At 40.5% G+C, this 16,955-nt stretch overlaps 1 protein-coding gene across 2 annotated transcripts in view; it reads right to left on the reverse strand.

The window, feature by feature from the left end:
- The window catches only part of DHX40 (DEAH-box helicase 40), a 53,747-nt gene extending 39,832 nt beyond the window's left edge, over positions 1-13,915 (reverse strand). The window contains exons 1-6 of one of the 2 annotated variants that reach the window (XM_074223575.1): positions 13,727-13,915; positions 11,049-11,218; positions 6,488-6,633; positions 2,723-2,842; positions 2,243-2,470; positions 1,055-1,121 (exon numbers count right to left, since the gene is read on the reverse strand). In XM_074223575.1, coding sequence (XP_074079676.1) covers positions 1,055-1,121; positions 2,243-2,470; positions 2,723-2,842; positions 6,488-6,633; positions 11,049-11,218; positions 13,727-13,800 — 805 coding nt within the window. In that variant the 5' untranslated portion in view covers positions 13,801-13,915. Of the gene's footprint in view, positions 1-1,054; positions 1,122-2,242; positions 2,471-2,722; positions 2,843-3,423; positions 3,480-6,487; positions 6,634-11,048; positions 11,219-13,726 lie in introns of those variants that run through there. The other variant, XM_074223576.1, reaches the window with a different exon arrangement.
- Positions 13,916-16,955: the final 3,040 nt, after the last annotated feature.

Here is a 16,955-nt window from a genome sequence, read left to right on the forward strand (position 1 = left end):
TGAACCTCCTTTCTTCTGCATATTTTTAAATTGTTTCATTGACATTTTTGTTTTTTTTCTTCCATTCCCCTTCCACTCCCCCTTCATCATTTGTCTCATTCCTTATAATTTATTACATTGCTTGGAGTAAGATGATAGGATGATTAAAGGATCAATTTATGGTAAGATGGGCCTTTAATACATAGCAGGCATCTATTAAATGATTGCTGAAAAGAACTGAATGGACAGAGAAGTCAGTTTAAGAGCAACTGCCTCTATGTTAGGCTGTATGAGGTTCCCTAAGAAGGAGACAAGATCCTTAGCCTGCCTCATTTCTGACATCAGGACAAGGCAGGAGTAGGAGGTGAAATAATAATAAAATGACTCATTCCTGTTAATAGAATGCTCAAGAGTCACCCTAGTTTGGAATTTAACTGTTCTAATTTTAAACTCCAAAGAGCAGCCATAAGCGATTCTATGAGACACACATTTGTCACATCATATCCAGGAGACACAAAGGGCTTAGGCACAGCAACAATCCCATAATGGCAAGAAAAAATTTGCTGCTGGGATAGAGCCCTGGGATGATGAGGCCCTTCAGGCCTGCCTGGGATAATTGTCTGTCAAATGATTGGTACAAGACAGAACAAAGAAACTGAGCATAGTTCCACCACCTTTGTACATTTATTTATTGCCCTTCAGTAGAAATTCAAGTGCTTAAGGTTATTTTTAGATTCTCCTGCCATACATACAAGTAGCAGTGTTGTTTGTATTGAGGGTTTCTTTTAGGTTTTTGCAAGGCAATGGGGTTAAGTGGCTTGCCCAATGCCACAAAGCTAGGTAATTATTAAGTGTCTGAGGCCGGATTTGAACTCAGGTACTCCTGACTCCAGGGCTGGTGCTCTATCCACTGTGCCACCGAGCCACTCCTGTATTGAGTTTTTACATATAGGCATGCAAAGACCAAATTTATCTGACAGGGGCTATGTAAAGCTTCCTATAGCTCCTGAGTCATCATTGACACTGACATTCTTTACATGCAATAAGAAATGAAAAAGTGAAGGGGAATCCTCACCAGTCAGAAACACTAAGATGTCTCCAGCCAATTCATTCAAATGGATTTCTATAGTTACTCTTACAACCTAAAGAAAAGAAGAAGCAAAAGTTTTATTAATTTAAGATAATTAGAAATTATCCCTTTACCCCACAAAAAAAAAAATCAAACTTATCTCAGGTAAGCTGTCCTATATAAAATATTTCATTTTCAAGGGGACCTGACAGAGAAGGCATGAGATTGGTCTCATGGAGTTTTCCTCATTAGTTTAGACTTAGCTTGTCCTTGTGGGAAAATTCCATTAATGTACTGCCTCCTTAGCAATTATATCAAGCTCTATGGTGACTCTGGTCTCATTCATTAAAAATTTATTGAATGCCTGCTATATACAAAGCATTGTACATATTAGCATTCAACTGGGAGGGAGAAAGAAATAGAGCAAAAATCTCATTTTTAATGGGCCTTTCCAGTAGAAAAATGGTATCTGGCAACAAAACACCCAACTGATTTTTCCAAAGGCCCAGGTCTGACTGACACTTCCCTGCTTAAGAAATACAAGGTCTCCCCACTGCCTCCAGGTTAAAATATAACATCCTGTTTGGCATTTAAAGTCCTTCACAATCTAGCTCCAACTATCTACCTAGGTTTATCATACATCATTCTTCTTCATTCAGTATTCTCCTATATTTCAGTCTTGCCAATTCCCTGGAGCCCCTATACAACATTTAAATGCATATCTCTATGCCTTTGCATGGGCTATGCATGACTGGAATACAACCCTTCCTTAGAATCCCTAATTTCCTTCTAAACTCAGTTCAACTTCCAGCTCCCAATCAGGCCTATTCTGATACTTCAGTTGTTAAGAAAGTACTTTGTATTTACTTGAATATATTTTATATTTATTTATCTGTGTTCATGTTAGTTTATTCCCAGCAAAATATAAGTTCCTAAGACAGAAGAATGTTTTGGTTTTGTCTTTGTATTTTCAGCACATAGCACAGAGTCTGGTATGGAGCAGGTGCTTAATAATTGTTTGTTGCATTAATGAATGAATGAAATATGAGCTACAGAATATGACATTTCACTTGAAAAATATCATCAAAAAGTGAAGTCTTGCCAAAAGTAGGAAAGGGTGCAGCTGAGCATCCAGGTTAATCAACTAAACAGAACATAGTTTGAAAACAAAGGAAGAAGTGTTCTAAGTAGTACCGCATTCACATATGAAGAGTTTTCTTTGTCTTTGGGACCAATCAAGTTGCAGAATATCTCTTTGACTGGAAAAATCTTTCCAGGAATGTCAATGATTGGACAGTTTCCAAAGAAGGCTGAGAGTCCAACTAACTCTATTGTAGCTGACATCACCACCACCTTCAGATGCTTCTTCTTGTTAGGCGACTTCTCCTGAAACAATTTCTTCAGCAAACCAAATAAAATATCCTAAAGGAAAAGTTACCATCAAATAAAACACATATATGTAATTAAATAGACAATTTACTTTGAATGTATTCTTATGAGAAACCAGTAAAAATGAAAAAAATGAGAAGCCCAAAGAAGGCCAGTGATTTCTAAAGATAAAAGGAAACAATTCATAAAAGAATAAAAGACAATTGAAGGAAAACATCTCATTTCCTCAAAATTAAACCAAATCTCATGATATTTGGTAACAAGATACCCAATAACAATACCTACTGTTGTTAGAGTTCTTTCATGGGCTTCATCCAAAATGATGACACTGAATTTGGTAAGGTCTGGGTCAACCATCATATGTCTTAGTAGACATCCATCAGTCATGTATTTGATTGCTGTATCCTGAGGATTAAACAGCATAATATTGCAGGTTATAGTGCCATGGACATTTTAGATAAAACATTAAACATTTCTGGCACCTCTAAATTTTTCATTCCAATAGTTTCTGCCATAAAAATGAAATTAATCAGTCAAAATGATTTCAAAATAAGCTCTTTTTTGTGGAAGTAAAGAACTGAAAATTGACAGGATGCTTATCTTAGGAAATGACTGAACAAGTTATGGTATGATTGTGATGGGATACTACTGTGCCATAAGAAATGATGAAGGAGATAGATTCAGAAAAAACTCTGGGAAGACCTATATGAACTGATGTAAACTCTAGTAAGCAGAACCAGAACAGTGTAACATAGTAATAATGTTATAACTGGGATCAACTATGAAATATTTAGCTACTCTGATTAGTACAATGATCCAAGACAATTATGAAGTACTCATGATGAAAAATACTATCCGCTTCCAGAAATAGAAGGGCAAATTGAAGTATAATTTTCTTTATTTATTTTGCTCTTTTTTTGCAACATGGCTAATATGAAAATATGTTTGCATGATTTCATATGTATATTTAATGTCATACTGCTTACCTTCTCAGTGGAGGTGACTAATCCTGGGTTAATTGAGGCTGTCCAAAGGACTGATTCTTAAAATTAAAAGAACAAAAGATGCCCATCCTGGCCCTTATTATTGCCAAAAATGTTTAACAGAGAAAATATTAGTAATGATTAACATTCATGCTAACTTTTCAAGTTCTACTAACTCAATGAGAATCAATCTACTTATATCCTGGATAGCATCAATGAAGATATAAGAAGGAAACAGATAGGCTTTCACAAATGATATTCTACTAGAGACCACATCTTTATAGTCACATAATTGTTTGAAAGGTATAGAGCATTTAAGACTCTACTATGCTTATTTTTTTGTTAAGTATAAAAAAGCATTTGATTTAGAATAAAATGTTAGGGGCGGCTAGGTGGCCCAGTGGATAGAGCACCGGCCCTGGAGTCAGGAGTACCTGGGTTCAAATTTGTCCTCAGACACTTAATAATTACCTAGCTGTGTGGCCTTGGGCAAGCCACTTAACCCCATTGTCTTGCAAAAACCTAAAAATAAAAAAAAAACAGAACAAAATGTTATCTCTCTCTCTCTCTCTCTCTTTTTTTAGATTTTTGCAAGGCAAATGGGGTTAAGTGGCTAGCCCAAGGCCACACAGCTAAGTAATTACTAAGTGTCTGAGAGCAGATTTGAACCCAGGTACTCCTGACTCCAGGGCTGGTGCTCTATCCACTGCGCCATCTAGCCACCCAAAATGTTATCTCTTAAAGTCTTTCTTACAATATGACTTCCATGCACATGTCAAAAATCATTTGATCTGGTTATACATGTATAGCCTATATTAGATTGCTTTTTGTCAGAGGAGGGAGAGCAAAAGGAGGGAGGGAGAAAAAGGTAACACTCAAAACCTAGCAAAAAAAAATACTTTTGAAAACTACTGTTATATGTAGTTGGAAAAATAAGGTTTTTTTGCTTGTTTTTTCAAGGCAATGGGGTTAAGTGGCTTGCCCAAGTTCATACAAATAAGCAAGTATTAAGTATCTGAGGTCCTCCTGATTCTAGGGCTTGTGCTCTCTCCACTAGTTGACCCAATAAAATATTTTTGAAAAAAAATCCCTTGAGAGATTTAACAATGAAGATACATTTGTTTGACAACCCTATGATTATTAATACCAAGTGAAGCCTAAAGTTAGGAATAGATGTGTGATTTCCTAGAGTGTTTTTTTTTTAGGTTTTTGCAAGGCAAATGGGGTTAAGTGGCTTGCCCAAGGCCACACAGCTAGGTAATTATTAAGTGTCTGAGGCCAGATTTGAACCCAGGTACTCCTGACTCCAGGGCCAGTGCTCTATCCACTATGCCACCTAGCCACCCCCTCCTAGAGTGTTTTTCACTGTCATAAAAGATATTTCAGAGGGCAGTTAGGTGATGCAGTGGATAGAGCACCGGCCCTGGAGTCAGGAGTACCTGGGTTCAAATCTGGCCTCAGACACTTAATAATCACCTAGCTGTGTGGCCTTGGGCAAGCCACTTAACCCCATTTGCCTTGCAAAAATCTAAAAAAAAGAAAAAGAAAAGATATTTCAGAGTCTAAATGGAAGAGGCTGAGGATCACAGCTCAAGAGCTGGAAGAGACTTTAGGAGTCGAGTCATCAAATCCAAACCCCTGACTTTAAATAAGAAACTGAGATTCAGAAACATGAAGTCATTTCCCAAGGTCACATACATAGTAAGTGTTAGACTGGGATTTCAAACCAATGCCACCAGCCTTAAATACAGGGTTCCAGGAGAATGTACCACATTGCTTCATCTAAGTTATTCAGGAAAGTGCCTCTTAAAGGGAAATGCTAGAGTGATTGTTTGTATCAAGCAATAATATAGGAAAGAAATGAAATCTAAATAAAATCTATCATCCCTCAAAAGACTTGTCTTTTTTCGTAGGAGAAAGGAAATAGATGAACAAATACCTATTGTTTAAATTAAGATATGCAACTGGATTGAAAGTCTGGTAAATTAGTTACATTTAATTGAGCTGGTCCACTAATTACTAAAGCTTGGCCAGGTGTGATGAATGATGAATTGCCCAAAACTGAAGAAGAGATAAAATGTCTTTGGAAATTTTTACAAAGTATTTTTTTTTAGGTTTTTTTTTTCTGCAAGGCAAATGGGGTAAAGTGGCTTCCCAAGGCCACACAGCTAGGTGATTATTAAGTGTCTGAGACCGAATTTGAACCCAGGTACTCGTGACTCCAAGGCCAGTGCTTTATCCACTATGCCACCTAGATGCCCCACAAAGTATTTTTTTAAGGGTTTTTTTTCCCTTGCAAGGCAAATGGAGTAAAGTGGCTTGCCCAAGGCCACACAGCTAGGTGATTATTAAGTGTCTGAGGCCGGATTTGAACTCCAGTACTCCTGACTCCAGGGCCGGTGCTCTACCCACTGTACCACCTAGCCACCCCTATAAAGCTTTTGATGACCTTAAGTTTCTATTTGACACCAAGGCTCATATCTTTAAAATCAATTGTCATCTAAGATGGTACATAGCTGTGCCATTCATTTCAATGAATTAAAGCAACAGATCACCTGATGGGAAATGGAGAAACACAAGGCTAGGGGTGAGTAGGGTACCGCAAGTTACTAAAGAAGAACCACAAAGAATTAACACAAATGATATTATCAAAGAAACATGACTGTGAAAGTAGGTGAACCAACCAGGTGGTGAGAGTGAGGAAAAATAGACTGACAGCCTGTGTAGTGAAATGGGAAAACTTCTTGGAGGTTATGTTTGAGTAGAGTATTAAAAATAGGTAGAAATTCAGCAGGCAGAGGGTAGAAGGGCATTCCAGGTATAGGAAAAAGCATGAACAATGACACAGAAAGACCAAAATGCCAAATGTATATGGGCAACAGTGATTAGCCTAGTTTGGCTAAAGCAGAGACCAGATAGTAAAGAATAAATAGGCAGAGGATAAATGACATAAAGCCAGATAGGTGGTATGGTACCAGATGCAGGGAACCTGGAATGGTAGCTAAGGGTAGCTAGAGTTTGAACTTTACTTAGTTAGGTAACAGGAAACCACCGATTAAGTTCATACCTGAGAGCTACAGTCATCAAAGCGAACCTGGTATCCTACCAAGCTTCCCAAAGAGCAGTTCATTTCTTCAGCAACTCTTTGAGCAACTGATATGGCAGCTACTTTGCGTGGCTGAGTCACACCAATTGTACCATGTTTTGAAAACCCTACAAAATAAGATAAAAAAACTCAAAATAATACAATTATTTCCACCTATTACTGTTGCCCAATTTGTTTGTTTTTCTTTTTAGATTTTTCAAGGCAATGGGGTTAAGTGGCTTGCCCAAGGCCACACGGCTAAGGTAATTATTAAGTGTCTGAGGCTGGATTTGAACTCAGATAATCCTGACTCCAAGGCCAGTGCCCTATCCACTGTGCCACCCAGCTGCCCCTGTTGCCTAATTTTTATTTTTGTGTTTGTGCTGTTTTTAATGGACAATATTGCAACTTAGTGTTACATACTGGAATGTTAAAATTGCACTAATACAGGAAGGCAGATTACTGAAGGTAGACACTTTTAAATTTTCCTTTGAATCTTTTTATTTTCATTTTAGATTGTTTAGAGACCAAGCCAAGTGTTTCTAAACTCAGGGGTAGGGGTTTGACATATAAATATGTCAAACAAGCTTTCTACAATAAAAGAAAAGCTTAAGTTGATAATTATAATAAAGCCACTCTGCCATTGTCATTAGTTTCCTCATATGTGTCGCTGAAAGCATCAGATCATGGTGAAGTTGGTGCTAGCAAGGCTCCAGCATCTGAGAATGCCCTAAAGAAGGAATGAGTTGTACATAAGTCAGTCAATAAACACCAAGCACCCATAACATGTGAGGCACTGTGCTAAGCATTGGGGTTACAAAGAAAAGGTAAAAAGTGGTCCCTGCTTTCAAGAAGTTCCCAGTATAACAGGGGAAGACAACCTGTAAATAGATATATATATACAAACAAGTTAAATTATGGATAAATTGGAGAAAATAAACAGCAGGAAGTACCTACAGTTAAGGGAATGGGAGATGGACAAACAGAAGATCACCATGCAAAGGAGGCTCATAATTCATCAGTATAACGCCCTCATAGATAGGTGACCAATTTATCACAAGTCTAAGAGTGACCCTACTAGACAATTCTGTAACTGTTGCTAACAATACCAATCTCAGATTTGAGTGGAAGGAACTATTAGAATAATCCTTTATGACACATTGGCACTGCTATTCCTCAACACGAGTCTATCTCTGTCTCCTTGCTCATCACCTTGTCCCTGGCTGGCCTCCAGCCCAGAATGCTCTCTCTCTTCATCTCTGTCTTCCTTCACATCTCAGTGTGATTCCCTCCCCCAAAAAAGCTCTCCCAATTCACCCCAGCCTTTCCTCTGACAGTTCCTCGTTTTATTCCATACTTGATATGTACATAGTTTATATATAGTCTCATTAGAATGGGGGCACTTTGAAAGCAGGGACTGTGGTTTTGCCTGTCTTTGTAAGTCTAGCACTTAGTTCTTTTTCTTTTTTTTTGCAAGGCAATGGGGTTAAGTGACTTGCTCAAAGTCACACAGCAAGGCAATTATTAAATATCTGAGGCTGAATTTGAATTCAGGTCCTCCTGGCTCTGACTCCAGGGTTAGTGCTCTATCCAGTGTGCTACATAGTTGCCCCACGTAGCTGCCCTCCCCCCTTTTTTTCCAGAATGCAGTTTTTTGGGGTTTTTTTTAGGTTTTTACAAGGCAATGGAGTTAAGTGACTCTCCCCAGGTCACACAGCTAGGTAATTAAGTGTCTGAGGCCGGATTTCAACTCAGGTCCTCCTGACTCCAGGGCCAGTGCTCCATTCACTGTGCCACCTAGCTGCCCCTAGAACTTAGTTCTTAATAAATGCTTGCTGATTCGAAGGTACCTCTAAGCTATGTCAAAATGTACTTATTTCGGGGAGGCTAGGTGGCACAGTGGATAAAGCACCGGCCCTGGAGTCAGGAGTATGTGAGTTCAAATCTGGCCTCAGACACTTAATAATTACCTAGGTGTGTGACCTTGGGCAAGCCACTTAACTCCACTGTCTTGCAAAAAACTAAAAAACAAAATGTACTTATTTCTCATCAAGTATAAAACATGTAATTAAGCAAAGTTCAATCTGTATGTCTCTGGGCCTCTTATTAAATAAAAACTGTATGTTCATCTTTGGCATTCAAAAATTGGGTTGGGGATGAAATTAAGTCATTTCAAGAAGTAATTAGTTAAATGCCTACTATATGAAGAGCCCTTGGGAAACAAAGACTGCTCTGAGAAGTCACAGGAAGTTTATAGCCTAATGGGTGGAAGGGTAGGTCCAGAAATCATCATGTTAGAGAACAAAGTGCAAAGGGGAAGGTCAGACAAAGTGCTGAACAAGAAGAGACAACACTTTCAAATAGGGGAGGAATCAGGATAAGAGTGAGAGAAAGGGGTCTCAGGAAATGCACGGGAGCTAGACCTTGAAAGGAGAGAAAGGGTTTGGTTAATCCATTCTGGGCTTCAGAGATGGCACAAAGGTAACAGGATGAGAAATGGAGTTGGGAATAGTATATTTTAATGGAAACAAACTATGTGATAAGAGTAGTATGAGATAAGGGTGGGGGCTAGGTTAGAAATTAGCTAGGGGGAAACTTGGATAATAAGTTTATGCTTTATTCAGTAGACAAAGAGGAGCCTTTGAGTTGAGGAGGAATGGAACCATGGGAAGATAGAAATAGGAAGATCACTTGGGTAATAGCAATAGAATTGGGACAGGCTTCCTATAGAAAAGTAGGATTTTAGTTGGAACTTAAAAGGAAGGTCATCAAGGGGTCTAGATTTAAAGATCAGTAGTCATGAGTGGTAGAGGGAGAGAGCATATGGGCATGAGAGATGGCTGGAGAGAATGCCCAGAGCCAAGAGATGGAGCCTCTTACTCGTGGAAGAGTCAGGTGGTCAGCGTCAAAAGACTCCACATTAGGGTGTACTGAAAAGGTAGACATGGGTTAGGTTATGAATAGCTTTGAATGACAAACAGCATTTTGCATATGCCCTTGGAGGCAACAAGAAGTCACTGCTGCTTATTGAATAGGAGAGTAATATGATCAGATATGTATTTTGGGGAAATCATTTGATGGCTGAGTGGGCTGGAGTTGGGAGAGACATTGGCAGGTGGGAGGTGACGAAGGTCTTGCATTTAGAGGTAACAGTGTCAGGGTAGAAAAGGAGTGGTATTCACAAGATCCTGCAAAGGTGAAATCAGCTGGGCAAAAACTTGGATGTGGGAGGTGAAAGTGAGGAATATAGGATGACTCCCAGGCTGTGAGAGGATGGTGCTGCCCTCTACAGTAATAGGGAAGGGAGGAGTTGGAGAGGATTTAGGGAGAAAAATAATGAATTCAATTTTGGACATACTGAATTTAAGATGTTTACTAGACAACCAGTTCAAGTTGGAGATGTGAGTTTGGAGATCAGCAAAGCAACTGGGGCAAGAAAGGCAGATTTGAGAATCATCAGCAAATAGATGGTAATTAAATTCTTGGGAGCAGATGAGATCACCAAGTAAAAAAGTATATTAGGAGATGAGAAGATGGTCCTAGACAAAACCCTAAAGGACATCTACAGTTAAAAGGACATGATCTAGTGCAGTGTCCAGCAAAGACAGAGAAAATGAATAGGTTGTAGGAAAACCAGGAGAGAATGGTATTCTGGAAAACCTAGAGTGAAAAGAACAACAAGGAGGAGATGGTGATCAAAGGTTGCAGAAGAGGTCAAGGAGAATGAGGAAATGGAACTGGAATTCTGTGAAGGTTAAGCTATGGATCGGGAGTCACCTGTATAAAAGTAATTACTTAAGTCACAGAGGGTGAAAGAAATATATCATTAAGGAAGGAAAAGAAAACTTTTTTTTTAAGGTTTTTGCAAGGCAAATGGGGTTAAGTGGCTTGCCAAGGCCACACAGCTAGGTAATTATTAAGTGTCTGAGACCAGATTTGAACCCAGGTACTCCTGACTCCAGGGCCGGTGCTTTATCCAATGCACCACCTAGCTGCCCCTGAAAAGAAAACTTAAGAGAAAACCTTAGGAAACAACCAGGCTTAAGGGACAGAAAGACTATGAAAAGTCAGAGAAAGAAACTGATAAGTAGCCAGCAGGTTCAAAAATCAACCAATTAGTAACCTGGAAACCAGTTTGCAAGGGAACAAATAGGAGTCTGAGAAATAGAGGTGGTAGTTATCAACTATTCTACATAGGATTTTGTCTTTTAATGTGAGGAAAGAAATGGGATGATAACATCAGTAGTTTTTTTGAGGACAAGACTTAAGCACATATGTAGACTGAGGGGAAGACCCAATAAAGTGGGAAAGGAAAGAGGAGGATGGGTGATATCATTAAGAGGATTAGGAGAATCAATGGAATGATTATTGGAAGTTCTTGTCAATGACTTTGCTCCTAAATTCTCAATAAAGGCTCAGTCAACTTCTCAGAGTGAGGATGAAGTTGGGGTTTGTTAGAGATGTGGAAAATGTGGTGGGAAGTCACTATGATCACTGTTAGTATTATTCATCAAATGTAATACAATTTCCAGAATACATTTACCTGCTTCATAAAGATATTTAGGAAGTTGGGTAGTTTTACCACTGCCTGTCCTTCCAGTCACTATAAGAAATGGGTTGTCCTTCACAGATTGAACAAGTTTTCTTCTTTGTTGCTTAATAGGTAGGTCACAATAGATACTTTTCTTTTCTTCTGGAATCTGCATCTTATCTCTATTGAAGTGAAAAAAAAAGAATCTGCAATTCAAAAGCTTACAAAGTAATCTGTAGTCAGTAAATAAAATTTATTAAATGTCTGCAAGGAGGCAGACACTGTGTTAAGTATTGGGGATACAAAGAATGGCACAAGACAATCCCTACTCTCAAGAGTGTCACAATCTTGCAAAACAAAACTATATCCAAACAAACTACATACAGGATAAATAGGGAAAAAAATCAACATAGAGAAGAGACTGTAATAAATGTAATGTTAAATTAGAAAAGGCTTCTTGTAGAAGAAGGGGGGTGGTTTCAATTGGGACTTGAAGAAAGCCAGGAGGTGGAAATGAAGAGGTATGGGGGGGGGCAGTCAAAGAAAATGCCCAGAGCTGTAGATAGGAGTAAGTATCTTGGTACAGGATCAGTAAAGATGCTATTGTCATGGATCACAGAGGTGGGGTGAGAGTGGGGGGGTTGGTATAAGGTGTAGAAAGACTGGTGGGGGGAAAGAGGTTGTGAAAGGCTTTGAATGCCAAACAACATTTTATATTTAATCTTGGAAGTGATAGGGAAATACTGGAGTTTACTGGAGGAAGGAGTGTGGGGAAAAGAACTAGAAAAGAAAATATAAGGGGTGACATTGTCAGATCTGGGCTTTACATGGCTCGATTTTTCCAGAAATTGTAGGAATCTGTGTATTTATAGTATTTCTTTTGTATTGTTGTTAACTTGTGATTTTGCCAGTTTATGAAATGCTAGGAAGAACACTCCTATCAAAATGGATCATCAGCCCCCACCCCACCCCTGCTGTGAAACAGCCTCAGAATTGACTGAGGGTAGTGATTTATCCAGAGTCACAAAGTCCTAGTCAGAAACAGGATCCTGCCTCTCACATCATTTATTATTTAGGAGGAAAAATCAACTTACCCACTCAAAATTCCTAAGTAGGGCTCGACATTTAAAGCACTGACTTTGGAGTCTGAGGACCCAAGCTGAAATCCTTCCATTGACAGTACCTGGGTGTCCCTTGTCAAATCATTTACCCTCTCTAGACCTCAGTTTTCCCATCTGAAAAACGAGGGAATTGGGCAAAGTGGCCTCTGAGGTCTCTTCCAGTTTTAAATCAGTGAAATGCTAAGACCTCTGAACTCTACACATTAAAGACTTGGTCAAAGTATGACCCAAACTATTTGACAACACAACCAATGGCTCATTAAAGCCCTGACACAAGAAAAGCTGATGTCGATTCGGAGAATACTGATACCCTATTCCCCACCAGGTCTTATATTAATTTTTGCTCCAAAAGAGGGCCTATTAGGGCTTATTTTCAGGGAGTGTTTTTTTTTATGTACAAAAATCTATTTAAAGTATTAATATCAGTAATATTATGTAATTTAATTATATTTCACATTATTTTATAGTTCCACATTTCTGCAGTTTATTGTAATGGATGTACTAGCTAAAGTTACAAGCACTCTGAAAAATCTGAAAGCAAATTGGGGCTTATTTTCAGAAAATACAAAATCACCCCCTGACGATATAGTAAAGGACAGAGGAGACTTGGGTGATTCTGATTCATGGTCCAAAGCTGTGAGTGATGAAAAGTCATGATGACAGACAGCATCCTGGTGAAAGCCAGGAGGTGACTCCAAAGTGGTCCAGGGCTCTGGAGAGATTTGCATGAACTGAAGCTGCGTGAGATGAGCAGGACCAGAAACAGCAACATGGGGGTGATGATCAACCTTGATGGACTTGCTCTTTCCATCAGTGCAACAATCAGGGACAATTTGGGGCTGTCTGCAATGGAGAATACCATCTGTATCCAGATAAAGAGCTGTGGAGTTTGAACAAAGTTCAAGGACTATTCCCTTTAATTTAGAAAAAAAAAACCTGACATCTTATTGTCTGATCTTGTTATCTCTTAGACTTCTTGTGTCTTCTTTAAGGATGTGATTTCTCTCTCATCACACTCAATTTGGATCAATGGAAACAATGTAAAGACTGACTGATTGCTTTCTATGGGGGGGTGGGGGGAGGGAAGTAAGAATGGGGGGAAAATTGTAAAACTCAAATAAAATCTTTAATAAAAGGAAAAAAAAAAACCAAAGTGGTCCAGGGCTCGGGGATGCTCCAGTATAATGCCAAAGCACTAGGTCAGGAGGCAGGAGGCCTTTTTTTCCACTATTGATCCAGTTATTGACTTTTTAATCACGGATAAGTCACATCCGGTTTCTAAAACCTATCAGTAAAACGAGGGGATCGGCCCGATGACTTTTTGGATCTACGACCTAAAAACCCCAAAAGGTCAAAGAGCACCGAGAGGGTCGTTCAGTCCGACCTCCGGGAGCCGGAATCCTACGGGCAAGTCTGCTCTGCGCATGCTCAGGAACGATCTGCGGCGCGTTTCGCTTTGCCTGCTGGGATTTGTAGTTTTCCTCGGCCACCGCTCCAACACCCCCGCGGCCTTCCAATCTTTGAATTCCCTCCCACTCCTCATCCTTTTGCTCTCTCTTAGGGACGCACCTCTGTCTCCTGTGACGACCGACGGGGACAGATCTTCGTGCTGGACTCCCGCCCTTTTTCCTGTCAGCAGCCATAGCGCAGATCTTCCGGGAACATCAGATGCTAATGCAGTCTAGGCCCGGGTAGTTCAGGGTGACACCTACTGGTCCGGGAGAAAATGACGAGTGGGGGCGGGCGCATTTTGATGACCATCGCGCGTTCATTTCCGCGTGTGCGTTAGGACGTAGGAGGGAGGGGCTGCGGATTGGCGGGCGGAGCAGAGGCGGGGCGGGGCTCCAGGGGAATGGAGCCCCGCCCTTTCTCCTTTTGAATTGGGGTTAGTAGGTTTTGCTACCAACGGCCGAGTTCCCGGCTGCACGTGCGCGCCCAGGCCTTCCTCAGGCACCGCCCAGTTCTGCTTTAGTGCCGCATGCGCAGTCGGGTTGTAAGCGGGGCGCGCGCCCTCCGGCTCGTCTCCGGGTGCTTTGTGCAGGCCCAGGTACAGCGCGCGCGCGCGCAGGCAGAGCTCTGCCCAAGTGGCACGCTGGGGCCGGCGTGTGCCCGCTGCGCGCCCTGCCCCGGCTCCCAGCCGCTATCAATGAAGAGTTACCGCATCTGCGCCCTGGAAGGCAAGAAAGCACAGCCAGCCGCTATCAATGAAGAGTTACCGCATCTGCGCCCTGGAAGGCAAGAAAGCACAGCCCTGGGCGGAGGCCGGACCACTGTGCTAGCACTAGCACGTCAGGCCATAGGCAAAAGTGGGGCAAGGCCTGCCTTCAGGGAGCTTGCGTGCCGCCCGGAACGAAGCTGTTTGCAAACTGAATAATTAATCATAATCATCATCATGTAGAACAGTTTGCCCGTGAGGTATTACAATAATACGTTAACTGCCCCTGAGGAGGGAAGAAAGCAGAGGAGGAAAGGAAATAAATCGTGCAAAGAAGATGAGATAGAAGATCACAAGTTGTGCGAGGCAGAAAGGTGACAGCCAATAAGCGTCAAAAGTCAAGTGTCGAACCCAGAACCCCTACTCACCCAGCCACCTAGATGCCCCTTGGAGGAGCACTTGGCATGCCAGTTTGACAGAAGTGTAAAGTGTGTGATGGGGAGTGATACAGAAAAAAAAGGCAGCCTCAGACACTAGCTTAGCTGTGTGGCCCTGGGCAAATCACTTAACATCTCTGTGCCTCAGTTTCCCCATCTGTAAAATGGAGATGATTCCCACCTACCTCAGTGGAATTGTTGTGAGGATAAAATGAGATCAAAATTGTAAACTATCTGATGTAATAAACGGTAGCTGCTTTTTTTTTTTTTTTTGCTATTGTTATTTCAGGTCTGTTAACCCCATGGTGAGGATTGGCTGTATAGCTAGAATTGGGGACATCTTAAAAAGACCTGAATGAACTTCCCCTTCTTCTCTTTGCCTCTGTCTGACTGTGCTAGGCACTAGTGGTTTGACTCCCATAAATATAGAGGCCATTGAAAAACAATGATGAGGGAAGGGGTCTTCACCTGTCTAAGGTGACTCCTGTGAAATGGATCCTGGTGTTTGATCTCTGAATTTCTGCCTTTTCTGTTCTGAGTGAAGGGGTTAGAACCTCCACAAATTAAAAGTTTTGCTTTCCCAGTGAAGCAGTAGAACAAGAAGTGGACCCTGGCAGTGACCTTCTGGATCTAGATCAGCAGCAGCTGAGTTCAGGACTCACTGCATCACAACTTAAACTTGGTGGAACCAAAGTTGTATTGGAACTGTGTGCTAAGATTGACCCTACTTTTTGAAGATATAGAAGTGATGTAGAACAGCTTGCCTGTGAGGTATCACAATGAATATTTATGCTTTATTCTTTTACATCTTCAAAGTAAAAGTTCATTAAATCTAATTTGATTTTTATTTATTTTTGCAAGGCAGTGGTGTTTAGTGACTTGCCCAAGGTCACACAGCCAAATATGTATTAAATGTCTGAGGTCAAGGGCGGCTAGGTGGTGCAGTGAATAAAGCACCGGCCCTGGGGTCAGGAATACCTGGGTTCAAATCCGGTCTCAGACATTTAATAATTACCTAGCTGTGTGGCCTTGGGCAAGCCACTTTACCCCATTTGCCTTGCAAAAAAACTAAAAAAACAAAACAAAACAAAATGTCTGGTGCTCAAGCCACCTAGCTGCCCCTATTAAATGTAGTTGATGTTAATTTCTTCAATAGAACTGGAACAATCAGTGGAACCCAACACTGAGGAAAATCCTTTGATAGAGGCTGGAGCTGACAGCATGGGAAAAAGGGAAACCTTTCTCGCTAAAGTGTACTCTAAAATATCAAGGGTCAGATATCGTCTCCCTATTGCTCTGGGTTATGAGCCAGAGGTACCCACTGGAAAATAATAATAGTTTATATTTACAAAGCACTTTAAAGTTTACAAAGATCCTAGTGTAAGTATTATTAAATCCATTTTACAGATGAGAAAACTGAGACTCAGGCAGGGGAAGTGATTTGCCTATGATCATACATCAATAAAGTCAAAATTCAGACCCTTGTCTCCCAACTCCAAGGTTAGATAGCTAGAGAAAGTAATGCATAAAGAATGCATCAAAATACTATGTGAGATCTAAGGAGAAAAAAGGGGCATAAATTAGAAGACTCAAAGTCACAGTCACATAATCCTCTTTTGCTCTTTTATTTCCAGGTCTGGTTGCATTGACAGACTCAAAACAGCAGATAATGTGAACACACATAGGATTAGAGCTACAAAAAAGGTCAGTCCTTCACATGACTCATATCATTATCTTGGCTCTGAATCACAGTTTCAAGGGATGTGGCTTAGATTTGTAATCCTCAGAAACCTGGCAGCAGGAAAAACTGGCCTTCTATGATGAACTCTGATTCCAGGAAAGGTCTAGACCTAGTCAGATGCCAGGCTAAGTAATTAATGGCATGTGATATAATTGATAAAGTCTACTAATTGCTGATAGGTCTTTTTAGTCTTAGGTGCACAAGAAATAGTAAACACTGTCAAGGACATTCTGGACAGGTTATATTTATCACAGAGCCCATGCTAATGTAATCTCATATGGTTCATATCAGTAACATTTCATACCTATATGATATCCTTTTCTAGTTAGCTAGTGTCTCTTACTCTCTAAAAGTTGATCTAGATAGCAAGTGGATAGATAGAGTGTTCAGCCTGGAGTCAGGAATACCTGAGTTCATATATCACCTGAGGTTCATATTAGCTGTGTGATCCTGGATGAAGCACTT

Source organism: Macrotis lagotis, chromosome 2, assembly GCF_037893015.1.
Source record: "Macrotis lagotis isolate mMagLag1 chromosome 2, bilby.v1.9.chrom.fasta, whole genome shotgun sequence".
Lineage (NCBI taxonomy): Eukaryota > Metazoa > Chordata > Mammalia > Peramelemorphia > Peramelidae > Macrotis > Macrotis lagotis.